Source organism: Mobula hypostoma, chromosome 8, assembly GCF_963921235.1.
Source record: "Mobula hypostoma chromosome 8, sMobHyp1.1, whole genome shotgun sequence".
Classification (NCBI taxonomy): domain Eukaryota; kingdom Metazoa; phylum Chordata; class Chondrichthyes; order Myliobatiformes; family Myliobatidae; genus Mobula; species Mobula hypostoma.
Genome location: NC_086104.1, coordinates 57,535,915 through 57,561,494, shown reverse-complemented (window position 1 = coordinate 57,561,494; position 25,580 = coordinate 57,535,915). Strand labels below are relative to the sequence as shown.

The 25,580-nt window shown below is 40.8% G+C and overlaps 1 protein-coding gene across 22 annotated transcripts in view; it reads left to right on the top strand.

Annotated features, from left to right (window-relative positions):
• LOC134350558 (girdin-like) overlaps positions 1-25,580 on the top strand; it is a 280,107-nt gene that overhangs the window by 222,230 nt on the left and 32,297 nt on the right. For all 22 annotated transcript variants that reach the window (XM_063055910.1, XM_063055909.1, XM_063055907.1 and 19 more), the window contains 4 exons: positions 16,647-16,739; positions 17,050-17,258; positions 17,793-17,876; positions 20,503-20,697. In XM_063055910.1, the coding sequence (XP_062911980.1) occupies positions 16,647-16,739; positions 17,050-17,258; positions 17,793-17,876; positions 20,503-20,697 (581 nt within the window). The remainder of the gene's footprint in view (positions 1-16,646; positions 16,740-17,049; positions 17,259-17,792; positions 17,877-20,502; positions 20,698-25,580) is intronic.

Below are 25,580 nucleotides of genomic sequence, written 5' to 3'. Positions count from 1 at the left end.
CCCTGCATCGAGACTGAGAAAGAAGGTGGTGAGTTAAAAGAAGAGAAGAGGAATGGTGAGGCATGGGTCCATAATGATTTTTAGATTGAGGAGTGGTGAAAGATGAAGGATATGTAGCTGTAGCAGCAAGTCTTAGTAAAAATGTCAAGTCAAACAGCTGGAGGCTTTCAATGACAACCACATTTCCTTTTTTTGCCCCATCCTCTGTCCACCATCACCACTGGTTCTTGTCTCAATATTCCCTATCTCCTCTTCATAATGGCCATCTGCCCTCTCCACTCTCAGTCCCAATGCAGGGTTTTGATCTGAAACATCAACAATTTCTTTCCTCCCACAGATGCTGCTCAACCACTGAGTTCCTCCAGCAGATTGTTGCTCCAGATTCAAATATCTGTAGTTCTTGTGTGTCTATTCCTCTGCACTGTGAAGTTTCTTCATGCTATGCCAACTTCGAAGAAGTTCTGCTCTTTTAGATGAGGGTTCTGTAGGACTCTCTCACTGCTCTCCCTCTATGGTTTCAGAATCAGGTTATTATCACCGGCTTTGTCATGAAATTTGTTAATTTAGCAGCAGCATCCATAATATCCAATGCAATCCATAATATAGAAGGAAAAATCAATCAATCAATTGCAGTATATGTATATTGAATAGATTAAAAATCGTGTAAAAACAAAAATAATATATATTTAAGAAATGAGGTAGTGTTCACGGGTTCAATGTCCATTTAGGAATTGGATGGCAGAGGGGAAGAAGCTATTACTGAATGTGTGCCCTCAGACTCCTGTACCTCTACGTGATGGTAACAATGAGAAAAGGGCATGCCCTGGGTGCTGGGGGTCCTTAATAATGGACACTGACTTTCTGAGACACCGCTCCTTGAAGATATCCTGGGTATTTTATAGGCTAGTACCCAAGATGGAGCTGACTAAATTTATGATCCTCTGCAGCCGCCCCCAATACCAGACAGTGATGCAGACAGTCAGGATGGTCTCCATGGTACATCGATAGAAGTTTTTGAGTGTTTTTGTTAACATACCAAATCTCTTCAAACTCCTAATGAAGTATAGTAACTGTCTTGCCTTCTTTATAGCTGCATCAATATGTTGGGACCATGTTAGGTCCTCAGAGATCTGGACACCCAGGAACTTGAAACTGCTCATTCTCTCCACTTCTTATCCCTCTATGAGGATTGGCATATGTTCCTTTGTCTTACACTTCCTAAGTCCACAATCAGCTCTTTCTTCTTACTGACGTTGAGTGCAAGGTTGTTGCTGTGACACCACTCTACTAGTTGGTATATCTCGCTCCTGTGTGCCCTCTCATCTCCATCTGAAATTCTACCAGCAATGGTTGTATCATCAGCAAATTTGTAGATGCTATTTGCGCTATGCCTAGCTACACAGTCATGGGTATGGAGAGAGTAGAGCAGTGGGCTAAGCACACACCCCTGAGGTGCACCACTGTTAATCATCAGCAAGGAGGAGGTATTATCACCAATCTGCACAGATTGTGTTCTTCCAGTTAAGAAGTCGAGAATACAATTGCAAAGGGAGGTACAGAGGCCCAGGTCGTGTAACTTATCAATCGGGGTGCCTTGTTTCCACTGCTCTCTAGTTCTTTGACCACATTCTTACCAAGGCGCAGTACTACAGCCACATATTCATAATCTTTAACGGCTACTCTGTCGACTAATCACCTCAGAATATGGTCTCACTACTGTCCTCCTCTTTATAGTGGTCATATCTCAATGCATAGAGTATATAAAATAAGGTAGATGATCTTGTTGCGCTTCTACAGATTATTGGATATGATGCTGTGGCTATCACTGAATCATGGCTGTAGTTGGGAGCTGAATGTCCAAGGTTCCATGTTGTATCAGAGGGATAAGATGGTAGGGCGAGGGGATGGCATGGCATCATATCAGTAGAAAGATGTAACATAGGTTTGGAAGATCCTTCTGGGTTGGGTTAAGAAACTACAAGGGTAATGTGGACCACAGATTGCAACGGGAAATAGAAAAGGCACGTCAAAAGGGCAATGTTATGATAGTCATGGGAGATTTTAATATTCAGGTTGATTGGGAAACAGATCTCAAGAGAGTGAGTTTGTTGAATGCTTTTGAGATGGCTTTTTAGAGCAGTTTGTTGTTGAGTCTTCTAGGGGATCAGCTATACAGGATTGGGTGTTAAGTAATGAACCGGAGGCTTTTAGGGAGCTTAAGGTAAAAGAGCCAGTGATCACAATTTGATTGGGTTCAACTTGCAATCTGATAGGGGGAAAGAATAGTCTGATGTAGCAGTATTTCAGTGGAGTAAAGGAAATTACAGTGGTATGAGAGAGGATTTGGCCAAAGTAAATTGGAAGGAGCTACTGGCAGAGGGGGTAGCGTGGCTCTGCTGGTAAAGAATGGCTTCAAATTAGTAGAAGGATGTGACATAGGATTGGAAGATGTTGAATCCTTGTGGATTGAGTTAAGAAACTGCAAGAGTAGACGGACACTGATGGCACTTACATACAGGCTGGGACATGGACCACAGATTACATCAGGAAATACAAAAGGACAATGTTATGATAGTCATAGGAGATTTTAACATTCAGGTCGATTGGGAAAATCAGGTTGGAAATGGATCTCAAGAGAGTGAGTTTGTTGAATGCCTACGAGATGACTTTTTCTTTTTCAATTTTTTTATTAATATATAAATTGCATAAATACAAATACACAATTCATCAGGATACAAGTAAGTAATACGAATTACATTACAGTAATATGATCACAGTATCCCATATTCCAAATCAATTATGTAGAAAAAAAAGGATTGAATTGTATGTTATTTTAAAAATTCTACCCCCACTACCAAAATGAGCTGGTTGGTTAAAAAAAAGAGGAAATGAAAGAAATACCTTACCATATACTACTATAATAATAATGGCTTAGATCCATACTTTAATAACAGTTCAAAGATTATGAAAATAACTCAGAAAGGGTCCCCATAACATTAGAAAATCATGTTTAGAATCAGAAATCGAATAACGAATCTTCTCTAGATCACGGCATAACATAACATCAGATAGCCATCGAACATGAGTGGGTGGGGCGGCCTCCTTCCACTTGAGCAAGATCGTCTTCTTGGTCATAAGAGACATAAAGGCCAATACCCGCAAATTAGATGGCTTCAGTTTTGTTGCACTATCGTCAACATTACCAAACATGGCAGTCAAGGGATTGGGCTTAAAACTAACATTGAAAAGTACAGAAAAAGTTTGAAATACATCTTTGCAAAATTTTTCAAGGCTCGGACATGTACAAAATATATGAATTAGTGTGGCCACTCCATTAGTACATCTATCACAGTAAGGGGAAATATACAAGATGACTTTTTAGAGCAGTTTTTCATTGAGTTTACTAGGGAATCAGTTATACTGGATTGGGTGTTATGTAATGAACCGGAGGTGATTAGGGAGCTTAAGGTCAAAGAACCCTTAGGAGGCAGTGATCACAATATGACTGAATTTAATTTGAAAATTGATAGGGAGAAGGTAAAGTCTGTTGTAGCAGTACTTACAATGCAGTAAAGGAAATTACGGCGGTATGAGAAAGGAGTTAGCCAAAGTAAATTGGAAGTAGAGGTTTCAAAGCAAGGAAATAACGCTGAGGCTTTATAAAACACAAGTCAGGTCGCACTTAGAGTATTGTCAACAGTTTTGGGCCCCATATCTCAGAAAGGATGCAGATGCATTGTCATTGGAGAGATTCCAGAGGAGGTTCACAAGGACGATTCCGTGTTTCCGGGAATGAAGGGTTTAATATATGAGGAGCATTTGGCAGATTTGGGTCTGTATTAACTAGAATTTAGAAGAATGCCGGGGGTGGGGGGGGGTGATGGTGATTGGATCTCATTGAAACCTACGGAATGTTGAAAGGACTAGATAGGGTGGGTGTGGAGAGGATGTTTTCTATTGTAGAGGTATCCAGAACTAGAGGGCACACCCTCAAAATTGAGGGGTGACCCTTTAGAACAGAGGTAAAGAGGAATTTATTTTAGCCAGAGAGTAGTAAATCTGGGGAATGCTGTGCCACAGACTGCAGTGGAAGCCAAGTCCGTGGGTGTATTTAAGGCAGAAATTGATCATTTCCTGATCGGTTATGACATCAAAGGATATGGCGAGAAGGCAGGTGTATGGGGTTGAATGGGAAACAGGATCAGCCATGTTGGAATGGCGGAGCAGAGTCAGTGGGCTAAATGGCCTAATTCTGCTCCTATGTCTTATGGCCTTATACTGGCAGGGATGACAGCAGAGCAGCAATGGCGTGAGGTTCTGGGAAAAATGAGGGAGGTGCATGATAGATGTATTCCAAAAACAAATAAGTACTGGAATATCAAAATAGTATAACCATGGCTGACAAGGGAAGTCAAAGCTAATGTAAAAGCAAAAGGGAGAGCATAGAGCAAAGTAAAAATTAATGGGAAACAGAAGATTGGGAAGCTTTTAAAACCTACAGAGAGCAACTAAAAGAATCATTAGGAGGAAAAACAAAGGTGATGAACTGAGAGCTTGGATACATGCATAGAATTATGATGTGGTGGCCATTGCAGAGACTTGGCTGGCACCAGGGCAGGAATGGATTCTCAATATTCCTTCATTTCAGTACTTTAAAAGGGATGGGGGGGGAAGGGGAGGAAGGGTGGCATTACTGTTCAGGGATACTATTACAGCTACGAAAGTGTGGGTAATGTAGCAGGAACCTCTTTTGAGTCAGTATGTGTAGAAGTCAGGAACAGGAAGAGAGCAGTTACTCTATTGGTAGTATTCTATAGGCCCCCTGGTAGCAGCAGAGATACAGAGGAGCAGATTGGGAGGCAGATTTTGGAAAGGTGCAAAAATAACAGGGTTGTTATCATGGGTGACTTTAACTTCCCAAATGTTGATTGGCACCTAATTAGTTCCAAGGGTTTAGATGAGGCAGAGTTTATTAAGTGTGTCCAGGGCAGATTCCTGTCACGGTATGTTAAAAGGCCAACAAGGGGAAATGCCATACTAGATCTAGTATTAGTTAGCGAACCGGGTTAGGTCACAAATCTCTCAGTGGGTGAGTATCTAGGGGACAGTGACCACCGCTCCCTGGCCTTTAACATTATCATGGAAAAGGATAGGGTCAGAGAGGACAGGAAAATTTTTAATTGGGGAAGGGCAAATTATGAGGCTATAAGGCTAGAACTTGCGGCTGTGAATTGGGATGATGCTTTGGCAGGGAAATGTACTATGGACATGTGGTCGGTGTTTAGGGATCTCTTGCAGGATGTTAGGGATAAATTTGTCCCGGTGAGGAAGATAAAGAATGGTAGGGTGAAGGAACCATGAGTGACAAGTGACGTGGAGAATCTAGTTGGATGCAAGAAGGCAGCATACATGAGGTTTAGGATCAGATGAGTCTATGAGGAATATAGGGTAGCAAGAAAGGAGCTTAAGAAGGGGCTGAGAAGAGCAAGAAGGGGGCATGAGAAGGCCTTGGCGAGTAGGGTAAAGGAAAACCCCAAGGCATTCTTTAATTATGTGAAGAACAAAAGGATGACAGGAGTGAAGGTAGAACCGATTAGAGATAAGGGTGGGAAGATGTGCCTGGAGGCTGTGGAAGTGAGCGAGGTCCTCAATGAATACTTCTCTTCAGTATTCACCAATGAGAGGAAACTTGATGACGCTGAGGACAATATGAATGAATGAATGAGGTTAATGTTCTGGAGCATGTTGATATTAAGGGAGAGGAGGTATTGGAGTTTTTAAAATACTTTCGGACGGATAAGTCTCCGGGGCCTGACGGAATATTCCCCAGGCTGCTCCACGAGGCAAAGGAAGAGATTGCTGAGCCTCTGGCTAGGATCTTTATGTCCTCGTTGTCCACGGGAATGGTACCCGGAGGATTGGAGGGAGGTGAATGTTGTCCCTTGTTCAAAAAAGGTAGTAGGGATAGTCCGGGTAATTATAGACTAGTGAGCCTTACACCTCTAGTGGGAAAGCTGTTGGAAAAAATTCCTAGAAATAGGATCTCTGGGCATTTAGAGAATCATGGTCTGATCAGGGACAGTCAGCATGGCTTTGTGAAGGGCAGATCGTGTCTAACAAGCCTGATAGAGTTCTTTGAGGAGGTAACCAGGTATATAGATGAGGGTAGTGCAGTGGATGTAATCTACATGGATTTTAGTAAGGCATTTGAAAAGGTTCCACATGGTAGGCTTATTCAGAAAGTCAGAAGGCATGGGATCCTGGGAAGTTTGGCCAGGTGGATTCAGAATTGGCTTACCTGCAGAAAGCAGAGGGTCATGGTGGAGGGAGTACATTCAGATTGGAGGGTTGTGACTAGTGGTGTCTCACAAGGATCGGTTCTGGGACCTCTACTTCCCGTGATTTTTATTAACGACCTGGATGTGGGGGTAGAGGGGTGGGTTGGCAAGTTTGCAGACAACATAAAGGTTGGTGGTGTTATGGATAGTGTTAAGGATTGTCGAAGATTGCAGAGAGACATTGATAGGATGCAGAAGTGGGCTGAGAAGTGGCAGATGGAGTTCAGCCCGGAGAAGTGTGAGGTGGTACACTTTGGAAGGACAAGCTCCAAGGCAGAGTGCAAAGTAAATGGCAGGATACTTGGGTAGTGTGGAGGAGTAGAGGGATCTGGGGGTACATGTCCACAGATCCCTGAAAGTTGCCCCACAGATAGATAGGGTAGTTAAGAAAGCTTATGGGCTGTTAGCTTTCATAAGTCGAGGGATAGAGTTTGAGTCGCGAGGTAATAATGCAGCTCTATTGAACTCTGGTTAGGCCACACTTGGAGTACTATGTCCAGTTCTGGTTGCCTCACTATAGAAAGGATGTGAAAGCATTGGAAAGGGTACAGAGGAGATTTACCAGGATGCTGCCTGGTTTGGAGAGTATGCATTATGATCAGAGATTAAGGGCGCTAGGGCTTTACTCTCTGGAGAGAAGGAGGATGAGAGGAGACATGATAGAGGTATACAAGATATTAAGAGGAATAGACAGTGGACAGCCAGCGCCTCTTCCCCAGGACACCACTGCTTAATACAAGAGGACATGGGTTTAAAGTAAGGGGTGGGAAGTTCAAGGGGGATATTAGAGGAAGGTTTTTACTCAGAGAGTGGTTGGTGCATGGAGTGCACTGCCTGAGTCACTGGTGGAGGCAGATAATGCTGGTGAAATTTAGGAGACTACTAGACAGGTATATGGAGGAATTTAAGGTGGGGGGGTGTTGTATGGGAGGCAGGGTTTAAGGGTCAGCACAACCTTGTGGGCCAAAGGGCCTGTACTGCGCTGTACTATTCTATGTTCTATGTTAAAAAGACGAAATATGAAAGCAAGCTTACAAACGTAATCAAAGTGGATAATAAAGGCTTTTTCAAGTATGTAAAAAATAAAAGAGAGTTAAGAGTGGATATAGGACTGCTAGAAAATGAGGTCAGAGAAATGATAACTGGGGACAAGGAGATGGCAGATGAACTAAATGAGTATATTGCATCAGTTTTCACTGTGGAAGACACTGGCAGTGTGCCAGATGTAAAGGGTGTGGGAAAAGAGAAGTGAGTGCAGTTTCTATTAGAAGGGAGGAAGTGCTCAAAAAGCTGAAAGACTTAAGGGTACATAAGTCAACCGGACCAAATGAACTGCATCCTAGGGTTTTGAAAGAGGTAGCGGTAGAGATTGTAGGGACATTAGTAATGATCTTTCAGAAATCACTGGACTCTGAAAGGTGCCAGAGGACCAGAAAATTGCAAATATCATTCCACTCTTTAAGAAGGGAGGAAGGCAGCAGAAAGAAAATTATATACTTGTTAGCCTGACCTCAGTGGTTGGGAAGATGTTAGAGTACTTGGTGACACAGGACAAGATAGGACGAAGTCAGCATGGTTTCCTTAAGGGAAAATCTTGTCTGATGAAACTGTTGGAATTTTTTGAAGAGATTACATGTAGGATAGATAAAGAGGATCTAGTGCATGTCGTATATTTGGACTTTAAGAAGGTCTTTGACAAGGTGCCACACATAAGGCTGCTTACCAAGTTAAGAGCCCATGGTGTTACAGGGAAGTTACTGGCATGTTTAGAGCATTGGCTGATTGGTAGGAATCAGTGAGTGGGAATAAAAGGATCTTCTTCTGGTTGGCTACCAGTGAATAGTGGTGTTCCACAGGGGTTGGTCTTGTAACTGCTACTTTTTATGTTGTATATCAAGGATTTAGATGATGGAATAGATGGCTTTGTTATCAAGTTTACAGATGATATGAAGATTGGTGGAGGAGCAGGTACTGTTGAGAAAACAGATAGGCTGCAGAAGGACTTAGACAGATTAGGAGAATGAGCAAGAAAGTGCAAATGAAATACAATATTGGAAATGCGTTGTCATGCACTTTGGTAGTAGAAGTAAATGTGCTGACTATTTTCTATATGAGGAGAAAATCCAAAACTCTGAGATGCAAAGGGACGGGAGTCCTTGCGCAGAACACCCCAAAGGATAACTTGCAGGTTGAGCTGGTGGTGAGGAAGGCAAATGCAATGTTAGCATTCACTTCAAGAGATCTTGAATACAAGAGCAGGGATGTGATGTTGAGGCTTTATAAGGCACAGGTGAGGCTTCACCCTGAGTATTGTGAAAAGTTTTGGGCTCTCATCTAAGAAAAGATGTGCTGGCATTGAAGAGGGTTCAGAGGAGGTTCACAAGGATGATTCTGGGAATGAAAGGGTTATCTTATGAGAGATGTTTGATGGCCCTCTCTGTACTCACTGGAATTTAGAAGGATGAGGGGGAATCTCAGTGAAACCTTTCGAATGTTGAAAGGCCTAGACAGAGTAGATGTGGAAAGAATGTTTCCCATGTTGGGAGAGTCTTGGATAAGAGGGCACAGCCTCTGGATAGAGGGGCATCTATTTAAAATAGAGATGTGGAGAAATTTCTTCTGCCTGAGGGTGGTGAATTTGTGAAACTTATTACCACAGGCAGCTGTGGAGGCCAAGTTGTTGGGTGTATTTAGGGCAGAGCTTGATTGGTTCTTGATTGGACACGGCATCAAAGGTTACGGAGAGAAGGCTCGGGAGTGGGTCAGAGGAAGGGAAAAAAGATCAGCCATGATTGAATGGTGGAGCAGACTCGATGGCCTAATTCTGCTCCTATGTCTTATGGTCTTGTAGTCTTGTATCCCTTTTCCACTCTCAGTCCTGATGCACGATTTCATCTCCATGTTGATAATTCTTTTCAACCCACAGATATTCCTCAACCCACCTGAGTTTTTCTAGCAGATTGTTGTGTCTAATTATTTATTTCACATGTTCCCATATGTTTTATCAGAACTTCCTAAATATTTGCTACAGTTATCTTCTTGGTTGTTAAATCTAACATGCCAATTTAACATAATTGTGTATGCTCAAAATTAATTTCTGTGTTTTTAAAATGTATAACCCATGCTTATGTTGATGAACTCTCCATTTGAACAGCTCATCAAGATTCCTGTCAGTGATTAACTTTTTCTGAAATGTATTTAATAGCAGTCATAATCATAGGCTCTTAATTCTCCAAGTTATTTCCATATTTAAAATTTCTTGGGGAGAGATTTGTTCTTTAGTGTGCTTGCCGCTAAATTTGTTATTAATTCCCTTAATCTTTTCTGTCCCGGTTACAAATGTGACAGAACAGCAACGTCACACCCATTAATATCAGTTGCTATGAAGTCAATATTTTGTATTTGCACATCCTTTTGTGGAAATTAGGATGGAGTGGCTTGTTAGATAAACTAAAGAGAATTATATTAAGAGCTAAAAGGTAACAAGCAAGAGAATAAGTTTCTTTAAGGATCAGTGGGTCATTCATGTGTGGAGCTACGTACAGGAAATGGACAAGATCTTAAATGAATATTTCTCATCTGTATTTATAATGGGAAAGGTTATTGAAGTTGGGGAGTTCAGGAAATAATACAGAGATGTCCTGAAACATTGAAACATATCAACATTATAGAACGGGAGGTGCTGGTTGTGTTAACGTACTTAACAGTGGTTGAATCTGCAGGACTTGACAAATGTATCCTCGGACATTATGGGAAGCAAAAGAAGAAATTGCTGGGACACTGGCAGAGGTTTTTGTATCTTAATGGAAGTGATGTTGAGAGACAAGATCCATTTGAGATTAGGGATCATCAGCATGGCTTTGTGCATGGAAAATCATGTCTCATTAATTTCATTGAGTCTTTTGAAGAGATGTCTTAGAGGAATGACTAGTTCAGGGGATGGATTTTCGCAAGGAGCAATATGGTAGACAGGTCTGGAAAATTAGATGACATCGAACAAAGGGTCAGTGAGCCAACCTAATACAAAATTAACTTCCAAGAAAAAATCAGAGGGTGGTAATGAAATCTTGTAGTTTTGGAGGCCTATGACAGGTAATATGCCATGGGGGTCAGTGCTGGGTCCCCTATTGCTTATCATATATATTAACGATTTGGATGAGTATTTTGGTGGTATGACATTTGTGACATGGCAAGTATGTGGATAACACCAAAATTGATAGTCTAGTGTACAGTGAAGAAGGTTGTCAAAGCTTACAACAGGATCTAAATTAACTGGAAAAGTGGGCCAAAAAAATGGGAGATGAAATTTAACTCAGACAGGTGCAAAGTGATACTTTTTGGAAATTAAACCAGAGTAGGGCATTATACTGCGAAAGCAGGATTCTGGGGAGCGTTGGTGACAAGAGAGTCCCAGGAGTACAAGTAAATATTTCCCTGAAAGTCGTGACAGAGGTAAACAAGTTGGAGAAGAAGGAATATGGCACAGTTTCTTTCATCAGTCAGGCATTGAGTATGAGATTTGGAACATTTGTTACTGTTGTACGTGGTTAGACAACACTTGCAGTATTGTATGCAGTTATGGTCGCAGAACTAAAGGAAGGATGTAATTAAGCTAGAGAAGGTGCAGAAATAATTCACAAGGATGTTGCTGTGACTTATATTACAATGTGAATCTAAGTAGACTGACTCTCACAGCTATCTGGACTATTGCTCTTCTCACCCTGTCTCTTGCAAAAATGCCATCCCTTATCGCAATTCCTCCGTCTCTGCTGCATCTGCTGTCAGGGTGAGGCTTTTCATTCCAGGACGAAGGCGATGTCCTCCTTTTTTAAAGAAAAGGGCTTCCCTTCCTCCACCATCAACTCTGCTCTCAAACGCATCTCCCCCATTTCAGGCACATCTGCTCTCACTCCATCCTCCCACCACCCCACTAGGAATAGGGTTCCCCTTGTCCTCACCTACCCCCCCCCCGCCCCACCAGCCTCCAGGTCCAACATATAATTCTCCGTAACTTCCACCACCTCCAACGGGATCCCACCACTAAGCACATCTTTCCCTTCCCCCCTCTCTCTGCTTTCCACAGGGATCACTCCCTATGAGACTCCCTTGTCCATTCGTTCCCCCCCCATCCCTCCCCACCGATCTCCCTCCTGGCACTTAACCTTGTAAGCGGAACAAGTGCTACACATGCCCTTACACTTCCTCCCTCACTACCATTCAGGGCCCCAGACAATCCTTCCAGGTGAGGCAACACTTCACCTGTGAGTCAGCTGGGGTGATATGCTGTGTCCGGTGCTCCCGATGCGGCTTTCTATATATTGGCGAGACTCGACGCAGACTGGGAGATTGTTTCGCTGAACACCTACGCTCTGTCCGCCAGAGAAAGCAGGATCTCCCAGTGGCCTCACATTTTAATTCCACGTCCCATTCCCATTCTGATATGTCTATCCATGGCCTCCTGTACTGTGAAGATGAAGCCACACTCAGGTTGGAGGAACAACACCTTATAATCCATCTGGGTAGTCTCCAACCTGATGGCATGAACATTGACTTCTCAAACTTCCACTAATGCCCCACCTCCCCCTCATACCCCATCCGTTTATTTATTTATTTATATACACACATTCTTTTTCTCTCTCTCCTTTTTCTCCCTCTGTCTCTCTCACTATACCCCTTGCCCACCCTTTGGGCTTCAGCGCTCCCCCTTTCTTTCCCCTAGGCCTCCTGTCCCATGATCCTCTCATATTCCTTTTGCCAATCAACTGTCCAGCTCTTGGCTCCATCCCTCCCCCTCCTGTCTTCTCCTATCATTTCTGATCTCCCCCTCCCCCTCCCACTTTCAAATCTCTTACTAGCTCTTCTTTCAGTTAGTCCTGACGAAGGGTCTCGGCCCGAAACGTCGACTGTACCTCTTCCTAGAGACGCTGCCTGACCTGCTGCATTCACCAGCAACTTTTATGTGTGCTGCTAGGTAGACTGGGACTGTTTACCCTGGACTGAAGGAAGCTGAGGGGTGACCTTACAGAGATCTATAAAACATGAGGGTCATTGATGAGGTAGATAGTCACAGGCTTTTTTTGCCAGGATAGGAGAGTCTAAAGCAAGGGGGCATAAGCTTAAGATGAGAGGAAAAAGATTCAAAGAAGACCTAAAGGACAAACTTTTCACACAGAGGATGGTGGATTATATGGAATGAGCTTTCAGAGGAAGTGGAAGAGGTGGTACAATTACAAATTCTAAAAGACATTAGCATGGGTACATGGATAGGAAAGGTTTAGAAAGATTTGTGTAAAATGTTGGCAAATGGGACATGTTCAGGTAGGCATGGATGAGTTGGGCCAAAAGGCCTATTGCCATACTGTTTAACACAATGATTCTGGCGTAGAATTTGTAGTTATAAAGGTGTTCTATGCAGCTATCATAAAAAGTCTGCTTAATATTGTTAAATCTTTTCAGCCTAACATGATGGAATTATAGACAATAGACAATAGGTGCAGGAGGAGGCCATTCGGCCCTTCTAGCCAGCACTGCCATTCACTGTGATCATGGCTGATCATCCACAATCAGTATCCAGTTCCTGCCTAATCCCATAACCTTTGATTCTGCTATTTTTAAGAGCTTTCTCTTTCTTGAAAGCATCCAGAGACTTGGCCTCCACTGCCTTCTGGGGCAGAGCATTTCACATATCCACCATTCTCTGGGTGAAAAGGTTTTTCCTCAACTCTGTTCTAAATAGCCTACCCCTTATTCTTAAACTGTGGCCTCTGGTTCTGAACTCACCCATCAGCAGGAACATGCTTCCTGCCTCCAGCATGTCCAATCCCTTAATAATCTTATATGTTTCAATCAGATCCCCTCTCATCCTTCTAAATTCCAGTGTATACAAGCCCAGTCGCTCCAATCTTTCAACATATGACAGTCCTGCCTTCCCGGGAATTAACCTTGTGAACCTACGCTGCACTCCCTCAAGAGTAAGAATGTCCTTCCTCAAATTTGGAGACCAAAACTGCACACAGTGCTCCAGGTGTGGTCTCGCCAGGGCCCTGTACAGCTGCAGAAGGAACTCTTTGCTCCTATACTCAATTCCCCTTGTTATGAAGGCCAGCATGTAATTAGCTTTCTTCACTGCCTGCTGTACCTGCATGCTTGCTTTCAGTGACTGATGCACAAGAACACCTAGATCTCATTGTACTTCCCTTTTTCCTAACTTGACTCCATTTAGATAATAATCTGCCTTCCTGTTCTTACCACCAAAGTGGATAACCTCACATTTATCCACATTAAACTGCATCTGCCATGCATCCACCCACTCGCCCAGCCTGTCCAAGTCACCCTGCATTCTCATAACATCCACCTCACATTTCACACTGCCACCCAGATTTGTGTCATCTGCAAATTTGCTAATGTTACTTTTAATCCCTTCATCTAAATCATTAATGTATATTGTAAACAGCTGCGGTCCCAACACTGAACACTGCGGTACCCCACTGGTCACTGCCTGCCATTCCGAAAGAGACCCGTTAATCGCTACTCTTTGTTTCCTGTCAGCCAGCCAATTTTCAATCCATGTCAGTACTTTGCCCCCGATACCATGTGCCCTAATTTTGCCCACTAATCTCCTATGTGGGACTTTATCAAAGGCTTTCTGAAAGTCCAGGTACAGTACACCCACCTGCTCTCCCTTGTCCATTTTCATAGTTACATCCTCAAAAAATTCCAGAAGATTAGTCAAGCACGATTTCCCCTTCGTAAATCCATGCTGACTCAGACCTATCCTGTTACTGCTATCCAAATGTGTCGTAATTTCATCTTTTACAATTGACTCCAGCATCTTTCCCACCACTGACGTCAGGCTAATCCGTCTATAATTCCCTGTTTTCTCTTTCCCTCCTTCCTTGAAAAGTGAGACAACATTAGCCACCCTCCAATCCACAGGAACTGATCCTGAATCTATAGAACATTGGAAAATGATTACCAATGCGTCTACGATTTCTAAAGCCACCTCCTTAAGTACCCTGGGATGCAGACCATCAGGTCCCGAGCACTTATCAGCCTTCAGACCCAACAGTCTATCCACCATTTCCTGCCTAATATAAATTTCCTTCAGTTCATCCATTATCCTAGGTCCTTTAGCCACAATTATATGTGGGAGATTGTGTCTTCCCTAGTGAAGACAGATCCAAAGTAGCTGTTCAACTCATCTGCCATTTCCTTGTTCCCCATAATAAATTCACCCATTTCTGTCTTCAAGGGCCCAATTTTGGTCTTAACTATTTTTTTTTCCTTTTCACGTACCTAAAGAAGCTTTTACTATCCTCCTTTATATTCTTGGCTAGTTTACTTTCGTACCTCATTTTTTGTCTGCGTATTGCCTTTTTAGTTATCTTCTTTTGTTCTTTAAAAGTTTCCTAATCCTCCTTGATAGCTTTGTGGCCAAGGCTGTGGACAATTAAAAGATAGGTGGAGGGACAGGCAGTGTTGAGAAAGTATCATGAACAGTTTTTGGCTCCATATCTAAGAAATGATGTGCTGGCATTTGAGAAGCTCTAGAGAATTAACTTATGATGACTGTTTGATGGCTCTGGGCCTAAACTCTAGCGAGTACAGAAAAATGAGGGGGGATTTCATTGAAACCTCCCAAATATTTGAAGGTCTGGATGGAGTGGCTAGAGAGAAGGTACTTCCATTAGTGGGAGATTCTAGGACTGGAAGGCACAGCCTCAGAGTAGAAGGACTTCACTTTAGAACAAAGGTGCAGAGCAATTTCTTTAGCCAGAGAGTGGTGTATTGAGCATTGGTTGATAGGTTCTTGATTAGTCGGGGGCACATAGCATAAGGATTATTCCTGAGATTACAACAAAAGTTCTACTTTTGGAGACAAGAACATTTCCAAGTCACTGAATATCCCTTGGAGGACAGTTAAGTCAATCATCAAGAAATTGAAAGAATATGACACAGCTGTAAATCTGCCTAGAGCAAGCCATCCTCAAAAACTGAATGACTGTGCATGAAGGGGGCTAGTGAGGGAGGCAACCAAAAGACCTATGACAACTCTGGAGGAGTTACAAGCTTCAGTGGCTGAGATGGGAGAGACTGCACATACAGCAACTGTTGCCCGGGTGCCTCACCAGTCACCGCTTTATGGGAGAGTGGCAAAGAGAAAGCCACTGTTGAAAAACACTCAAATGAAATCTTGGCTAGAGTTTCCCAGAAAGCATGTGGAAGACACTGAAGTCAGCTGGAAGAAGGTCCTATGGTCTGATGAAACGAAAATTGAGCATTTTGGCCATTAGCAGATCATCAAAAACACACCATCTCTACCGCGAAGCATGGTGATGGCTGCATATGCTGAGGCATGCTTCACTGTAGCTGGCCCTGGAAGGCATGTGAAGGTAAAGAATAAAATGAATGCAGCAAAATACATGGAAATCCTGGAGGAAAACCTGATGCAGTGTGCAAGAGAACTGCGACTTGGGAGAGGATCTATTTTCCTGCAAGGCAATGAACCCAAGCATAAGGCCAAAGCTATACAGGAATAGTTGAAAAACAACAAAGTTAACGGGTTGGGAAAATCAGAGTCCAGACCTCAATTCAATTGAGAATTTATAGCTGGACTTGAAAAGGGCTGTTCACTCGTGATCCCCATGCAATCTGACAGTTCTTGAGCAGCTTTGTAAAGAAGAATGGGGAAACCTTGCAGTGTCGAAAGCTGATAGAGACTTATCCACACGAACTCAAGGCTGTAATTGCTGCCAAAGATGCATCAACTAAATACTGAGTTGAAGGGGGTGAATACTTATGCAATCGATTATTTTGCATTTTATATTTGTAATTAATTTAGATCACTTTGTAGAGATCTGTTTTCACTTTGACAAGAAAGAGTCTTTTTCTGTTGATCAGTGCCAAAAAGCGAAATTAAATCCACTGTGATTCAGTGTTCTAAAACAATAAAACATGAACATTTCCAAGGGGGGTGTAAATACTTTTTATAGGCACTCTGTGCTCCTATGTCTTACAGTTTTATGACTTAGATGTAAAAATCTTAGATACAGGGTTTAGCAATAAGGCTTTAAAATCTGACTTTTGGTTGGTTCTTCTTGTATACAGCTCAAGAGAGAGAAAATAGCTCTTAGTTCATATACCTTCTATATATATATATAAAACTAAATTTGCTTCAAATTATAAAACAAAGTATATTTTGTCAGAAATTTGTAGAATTTTGAGTTCCTATAAAATAAGAACTTGTATTGAACCTTTTAGGAGCATAAAGTGTGTTTATTCACGTTGACTTGCTTTCTTAACCTTAAGTGATAAACTAAATGAACTTCGACGACAGAAGGAAAAACTTGAAGAGAAGATTATGGATCAATATAAGTTCTATGAGCCCTCACCCCCTCGAAGGTATGAACAAAATATATTTACAGTGATTTCAAAATGTATGATTCAAATGAAATCTTACCATGTAAATAAAGGTTTTAGCTACACATGTGAAAATTATAGAATGAAATCTTAAACTTGTTAATATTTACCTTGCACTTCTAATTATACACCCAGTTTGTTTAAAAGAATAGCCAAAATGCAATTTCTTTTCATTTTAAAATTTACAAAATGCGGATAGAGTCCTGTTAATACTTCTTTTTTAAACCGTTTTCTAATTTGGATCTCTGTTGATGGCAACTGTATAAAGTAGTGATGTGTTCCTTTATTCCAGAAGGGGCAATTGGATTGCCATAAAGATGAAAAAGTTAATGAAACACAAAAAGGAAGGCAACAGAGAACGTATTAAATCCCTCACAGGCACTCCAACTAGGTCAGAATCAAGTGATGGATTTCTTCAACTGCCTCAGCATGATAGTCAAGATAGCTCTTCTGTCGGATCGAACTCTCTTGATGAAGGTCATTCAGCTAAGAAAAGCAGTAGTGAGTACCACTAAATCTATTTTTTTGCTTTATAACAAGATTCATTTCACATAAACATTGACAAACAAAAATAGTGTGCTGATTTCAAAAAATCAATATCTTAACTATAATTCTATTTTGTTCATTTTTAAAAACTAAAATTTCAGGGTCAAAGCTGTTAGAAATTAGATTGCAAATTGGTAATTATTTATTGTTTATAAAGTCCTGTTTGAAGCACTTACATTATCAATACATTTAATAAAAATTTAATATTAAACTTGTAAATGGCTTTGTTTATGCCTCTTTTTAATTTTGAAGGTATTTAATAGCGATCTCTAAGTCTCAAATCCATAAGAACCCCATACATTGTAAAAGCAGTTCATTCAGTCAACTATACACCATTCAATTAACATGTGTGTAGTATAATCAGCTGAAACTTAGCAAGCATGTATACTTCTGTCTCCAGTTTCAGCATTTGTTAACTTACACCTGTTTTCCCTCTTTCTTTGTTTTCATTTCCCAATTTCCTTTATACCGCATGCTCTGAAATAAAAGTGGCCACGCTGAAAAGGCTGCCTTTTATGAGGAACAGACCGAAGGATAAAGACAAAATGAAGGCCCTCTACCGTCGCTCTATGTGTAAGACCCTCTAAAACTTAAGATTCTCAAGTGGCTGCATTTTCATCATTTAACCAGTTCCTTGCAATTCCCTTTGTATAGCACTTTGTTTATTCTTTCATTTAACACTATATATCTTAGGTTCCTTTTCTATCATTGTCGTTAAATGTTGCATTAATTTGTACATAGGAAATATACTGTAAATATGTTTGTATTTTAAATTAACCATCATGCATTATAAAGAAATGGTAAGAACTATGAGTTTCTTTTATAAGGAGATTTAAGAAAGCTGATAGAAGCAGTTTTAAAGAACTGCAAAATTTTAAAGTTTGGCACATTTATGCAAATTTAGGATACTCTACAACATAAAATATTAAGATTTTAATTTGTACAAAATTATTATATTTAAGAATCTTTAAATGAAATTTAAGTTTGGAGTACAGGAGTTACAGCTGCACAAGATGTTGGTAAGATTTCACTCGGAATCTTACTTGTATACTGTTCTCGTCACTTAGCTATAGGAAGGATGTTATTAAGTAGGAAGGAGTGCAGGATAAATTATTAAGGATGTTGTCAGCACTGGAGGACTAGAGTTCTGGCAGATTGGATGACCTGTGGCTGTTTTCCCTGGAGCATAGTAGGCAGAGGAGTAACCATGTAGAGGTTTATTAAAACATGAGGACCATAGATTCTTTACCTACCTTTTTTCCCAGGGTAGGGGAGCCTAAAACTAGAGGGTCTGATTCTGTGCTGTATAACTGTGTGACTTTATCCAAGGAATGAACAATAGGACAATATTATGCTTTGAGTGATATGTACTATTTAAATGATGCCAACTCCAAAATAACTTTTAAGCTTTCATCTCTTCTAACTTTGCTCCTATTAGATTTACTGATATATTATTTTTTGTAGGATAGCAGACCAGAATGTGTGCCCAGTATTAAGCGTAACATCGAATGTACTTTTTGCAACAATTACTAGTGGCTAAAAATCTGATCCCGTACCGTCCAGTGTCTAGAACATGTGTAAATAAGGCAAACTATGTGTCGTCTTATCCAGCCATGTAGAAATTCTTTAATCAGGCATGGTGCCTTAGCCAGAAATTATTTTTCACTAATACATCTACCACAAAATCCAGGGGTTTAAGCTATCAAGGCTGAAATTTTGAGTTTAATTGGAGAGTATTGTACTGTTGTTGCACTGTCACTTTAAGACCATAAGATCAAAAAATATAGAAGTGTATTAGGACATTTGGCCTATTGAATCTACTCCACCATTCAGTTAGGTCTGATTTTTATCAACCCCATATTCATGCCTTCTAAACATAACCATTAATCCCTTTACCAATCAACAGTCCGTCAATCCCTTAAATACACCCAAAGTCTTGGCCTTGACAGCATTCTGTTTAGTTCATTCTTTAGTTCAATCAAATGCTAAATCTTGTCAGGGCATGGAAGCATGAAGGGAGGGGGAAGGATCGCTAAGAGTTCTGAGAGAGAGGGCATAAAGTAATCAGAATTTTCTCAGGTAGGCTAGTAATCTCTTTAGAAATTTAATCCAAACATTGATCATTCCTTGTAAAAAGAACTTGCAGCTATCACTCCTAAATTTATTTTCCTTACTAATTTGGCACACCCCCAAATCATATACTTGATTTTTTTTTCTATTTAATATACTATTATACTATTGAATATACTGTTAATATATTACTTTTTTTATATAGATTTCTATTAAATATACTATTTTAGGGATATTTCTATACCCCTAAAAATCTGAAATCATGTAGGACTCTGGTGAGACAGTACCTGGAATCAGCAGGTGCATTTTTTCACTCCTCCAGCAATTGAATGTTTTCTATTTCTTAATGAATTCAAATGGGTATACAATTCAATTAACCTCATGGCTAGATTGCAATTTTCCTGACTTACTATTTAAACTATCTAGTTCCGTAAACTCCGTTACTTGCAGGTGTAAGCCCCTTCCAGAGATTTGGTCGCAAACTTGAGAAAATATTGCGGCATATGTTCGATATTGCAGTGTTTGGACCTTTTATATTTGGGCTTAGTCACCATGCCCATTCTGTTTTAGTTTTGAGTTATCTCTCAAAGAAGATGTTATTAAAGTATTACTACACTGCATTTTGGGAACTTTGTGACCAAAGTGCCCATATTTCCTACAGTGCAATAGTGATTATGTTTCAAACAAAAACTTAAGTTGTGGAGCCAATTAATTAATTGCTATAGCATTATCCATTATGATTAGTCTATTTTATCAGCATGTTTCTACTCCTATCAAGAAGTATTGCTGGACCTGGTTGTAGGACATGAAGTGGTCCAAGTCTCAGAATCAACTGACCATTATTTAATAACATTTTGGTTATCTTTACAAAAGAACAAGGTACACTTAATTAGAAGAATGAACCAAAGTGTTCAAGAAAGATTATTGTACACGTTAATTGTAATTGTAATTATTGTACATGTTAGTCCTGACGAAGGGTCTCGGCCTGAAACGTCGACTGCGCCTCTTCCTATAGATGCTGCTTGGCCTGCTGCGTTCACCAGCAACTTTGATGTATGTTGCTTGAATTTCCAGCATCTGCAGAATTCCTGTTGATTGTACATGTTAATTTATCTTGCTTTCATCCCAGCTATGAATGATCTGCTCCAGTCTATGATATCAGCAGGAGTTCAGTGGTCAGGTAGTTCTGAAAATTTGGAGGAGTCTAATGAGTCTGGAGGACAGAGGACAGAATTGGGGTCCATGGCATTTTCCACAACGGCTATTAACCTCACCACTACAAACTCTTCTGGCTTCAGATCCAAGCAAAGACTTCAGTCTAAAGGTATTGGTTGATTCCACTTAAACAGAATTATCAGACAGTCTTTCTTTTTTCACAAATGACACTCACTCAAGCATTGCTATGTCAAGTCTTGCTTAAATAAAGAAAATAGATAGGTCTCTGGACTCTCTGATGAATTTCATTTAACAGGAGACGAAACGAAGCAAGAGGTGCAAAAGTTTAAAAGAGGTAGGTCTTGGGATTTTCTGCTAAATTTCACTTGATGGGAACCTAAAAAAGGAATATTTGCAAATTGTTAGTTAAAAGTTGATTGGCTAATTAGCAGCCAATTAAAAAGAAGTTAGGGTCAAGCATAATGGCTATTGTAGGAGTGGCCCAGTGCAAGGAGAGCTGAGGCTGAGTGAGGAAAGCATAGCTAAGAACAAGTGCGGGTTTACTTTGCTTTTGATCATTAGTTCTTGATTCAGTATAGCTAGGATGGCAGTTAGGGCAGTGGAATGTTCCTCCACTAAGTTGTGGGAAGTCAGAGAGCCTCATGATATCCCTGATAACCTCATATGTGGAAAGTACACTCAGATGCAGCAACTGAGAGAGGCTGATGGGCTTCATTGATGAGAGTTTTAATAAGATTGTCACACCCAAAGTGCAGGCATCAGATAGCTTGATGACCACCGGAAGAAGTAAGGGTAGTAGGCAATCAGTGGACAGTTTCCCTATGGCTATTGCCCTCACAATCAGACATAACCCTTTGGATGCTGTTGAAGGGTGTGTCTGTAGCACTGTGACAGGTTTTGAGGCCCGGAGGGAAAGGATGTGTCCAAACAGAGCAAGTTTAATTGGAGACTCAATAGTGAAGGAGACAGAGAGGGAATTCTGTGGCTGCAGGAAAGATGCCAGGATGGTGTGATGCCTCCTGGGTGCCAGGGTCAGGGATGTCTTTGGCTGCAAGAAGTTCTCAAGCAAAAGGTGAACAGCCAGAGGCCATTGCACACATTGATACAAACAATATAGACAGATCAAGGGATAAGGAGAATGAGTATAGGAGGTTAGGTCAGAAATTAAAATGCATCACCTCAAGATTAGTTACCTCCAGATTATTCCTGGTGCCACATGCTAGTGAGTCCAGGAATAGAAAGGTAGGCTAGAGGAATTCATGGTTGAAGAGCTGATTCTATAGCAGGGATTCAGGTTCTTGGATCATTGGGATCTCTTCTAGGATAGAAGCGATATAAGGGGGATGAGTTGCACTTGAACCAGAGGAGAACAAAGATCCCAGTGAGGAAAGTTAAGTTTGCCATCAGGGAGGGTTTAAACTATATTGACCGGGTGGGACTCAAAAGAGTGAAGTCATTAAGAAGACAGAGGTACATGCAACAATGAAAGCATGTAAGTATAACAATCAGGATAGCCATGTTTATAATAAAAGGACAGACAAAACCACTGATTTAAGTTGCATCTATTTCAATGCACTTAGCTCTGCAAGTAAGACAAATTGAGGCCATGATTGTCTCTGGGGACTGGAATATTGTAGTTCTAACAGAAATGTGGCAAAGGCCAATGTTCCAGGATACTGATACTTTCAGCATGGCAGAAGAAGGGTGTTACCTTTCTGATAAGGGAGGACATAACAGCAGTGAGGATATTCTCGAGCTTTTATCCAATGAGACAATTTGAGTAGAACTTAGAAACAAGTAGGTGATGGTTACCTTAGTAGGGCTACATAGACCTCAAAATAGTCAGCAAAAACTCGAAAAGCAAATGTGTTGAGAAATTGCATGTAGTTGTGAGAATAGTAGAATAGTGCTAGTGGGAGATTTCAGTTTTCCTAGGATCAACTAGACTACCCAGAGACCAAAGGGCCTGAATAAGGTGGAATGTGTATGGTGTATCCAAGCCAGTTTCCCTATGCAATATATCAAGGAACCTACTCGTAAAGAGTATCTCACATTCAGGAACAAGGTGGACCAAGTAACTGAAGTGGCAGTTGTGAAACACTTTGGGTCCAGTGGACACAATTCTGTTAGTTTTAAGTGGTTATTGAAGATGATAATACAGATCCATAGATTGAAATCCTGAACTAGAGCAGGGTTAACTTTAAGAGCTTTAGGCAGGATCTAGCAGGGGTCGACTGGATGATTCTGTTTAAAGGCAAATGAACTGGTTGACCCTGTTTAAAGGATTCCCAAGTTCCTTTGCAAATTTTATTTCTGAAATTTGTGCCCTGTTTAGAAAATAGACTAACAGATTTTCAACATTGAACTGCTGCTGTAAAGTTAACAAATTTCACGACACATGCCGGTGATAATAAACCTATTCTGATTCTGAATTTGTTAAGCAAGATTTCCGCTTGAAACTATTCTGACTTCAACCTATTTTATCATGTGCCTCCAACTACCCCGAAATCTCATCCGTAATGTGACAGGGGGTAATTTTAAAGGAGATGTTAGAGGCAATTTTTTTTTTTTTTTTTTTACACAGAGTTGTGGTTTCCTGGAATGCGCTGCCTGGGATGGTGGTAGAGGCAGATACATTGTAGGGACTTCTAAGAGATGCTTAGATAAGCACATGAAAGTAGGAAAATAGAGGGATATAGACATTGTGTAGACCTAAGGGATTAGTTTAGTTAGATGTTTGATAACTAATTTATTTATTTTAGTGCAACGCTGTGGGCCAAAGGGCCTGTTCCTGTGTTGTACTGTTCTATATTCTAATAATGGACCAACATTGTACAACCACTGAAGTCAGGCTAACTGGCCTATAATTTCCTGTGGTTTGCCCCTCTCTCTTATTAAAGAGTGGGGTGACTTTTGAAATTTTTCAGTCCTCTGGAACCATTCTAGAATCTAGTGATTCCTGAAAGATCACTATAAATGCCTCCACAATCTCTCCAGCTACCTCTTTCAGAACACTGGGGTGCAGTCCATCTGGTCCAGAGTAATACACATAAAATGCTGGAGGAACTGAACAGGTCAGGCAGCATCTATGGACAGAAATACTGGTCCAGATGATATCTAGCTTCACACTTTTCAGCTTCCAAAGCTTCTTCTCATTAGTAATAGTGACTACATTTACTTCTGCCCCTAACACTTTTGAATTTCTGTCAGACACTGGTGTTTTCCACAGTGAAGATACTTATTAAGTTAATCTGCATTTTCTTTGTTCCCTATTACTGTCTCTCCAGCAGCATTTTCCAGTGGTCTGATATCCACTCTCACCTTTCTTTTACTCTTTATATATCTGGAAAAAAAACATTTGCTATTCTGTTTTGTATTATTGGCTAGCTTACCTTCATATTTCATCTTTTCTGTCCTTATTGATTTTTTAGTTGCCTTCTGTTGGTTTTAAAAGCTTCCCAATCCTTTAGCTTACCACTAAATTATATCCCCCTACTTTTGATTTTATGTTATCTATGACCTCACTTGTCAACCACAGTTGCCTCACCCTTCCTTCAGAATACTACTACTTTAGGATGAATCTATCCTGCACCTTCAAATTTGCTCTCCAAAACTCCAGCCATTGCTGTTCTGCCATCATCTCGGCTGGTGTCCCCTGGAGTAAAGGGGCATGGAAGAGGACCTTTGGCCAGCTCATCTCTCACGCATCTGTAGTTCAGTTTACTCCACTGATATATCTGATTTTAACTTCCCAAACTGTGGGGAGAATTATGATCACTGTGTCCTAAGTGTCCCTTTACCTTAAGCTCCCTAATTAAATCAGGTTCATTACATAATATCCAATCCAGAATTGCCTTTTCCCTCATGGACTCAACCACAAGTTGCTCTAAAAAGCCGTCTTGTCAGCATTCTACAAATTGCTTCTCTTAAGATCCAGCACCAACCTAATTTTCTCAATCTACCTGCATATTGAAATTCCCCTATGACCATTGTAACATTGCCCTTTTTACATGCCTTTTCTATCTCCTGCTATAATTTGGACCCCACATCCTAGCTACTGTTTGGAGGCCTGCATATAATACCCATCAGCATCTTTTTTGCCTTTGCAGTTTACTAATTCGACCCACAAATATTCTACATCTTCTGATCCTATGTCATGTCTTTCTAAGGATTTGATTTCATTTTCTTACCAACAGATCCACCCCATCCTCTCTGCCTACCTGCCTGTTCTTTCAATTCAGTGTTTATTGATCTTAAGCTCCCAGCTGTGATCTTCTTTTAGCCATGACTCAGTGATGCCCACAGCCTCATCCTGCCAATTTTTAACAGTGCTTCAGGATCATCTGTCTTATTCTGTATCCTGCATGCATTCAAATATAACACTGTCAAACCTTTTCTCACCACTCTTTATTACAAAACTAATCTCAGTTTATTTTCCCTCTATCTTTTAGCCATAAGACATAAGTGCAGAATTAGGCTGTTTGGCCCATCATCTGCTCCACCATTCCATCATAGCTGATTTATTATCCTTCTCACCCTGTTCTCCTGCCTTCTCCCCATAACATTTGACACTATAACTAATAACCCCATAACTAATCAAGAACCTATCAGTCTCCGCTTTAAATATACTCCATGACTTGGCCTCTACAGCTGTCTGTGGCTTTGAATTTCACAAATTCACTACCCTCTGGGTAAAGAAGTTCCTGTTCATCTCTGTTCTAAATGGATTTCTCTCTATTCTGAGGCTGTGCCCTTTGGTCCTAGATTCCTCCACTGTAGGAAGCATACTCCCCACAACCACTCTATCCAGGCCTTTCAATATTCGATAGGTTTCAATGATATCCCTCCTCATTCCTCTAAGCTCCAGTGAGTGCAGGCCCAGAGTCATCAAATGCTCCTCATATGTTAACCATTTCATTCCAGGAGTCATTCTTGTGAACCTCTTCTGGACCCTCTCCAATGCCAGCACATCCTTGCTTAGATAAGAGGCAGAAAACTGCAACTTCGGTCTGACTAATGCCTTTTGAAATC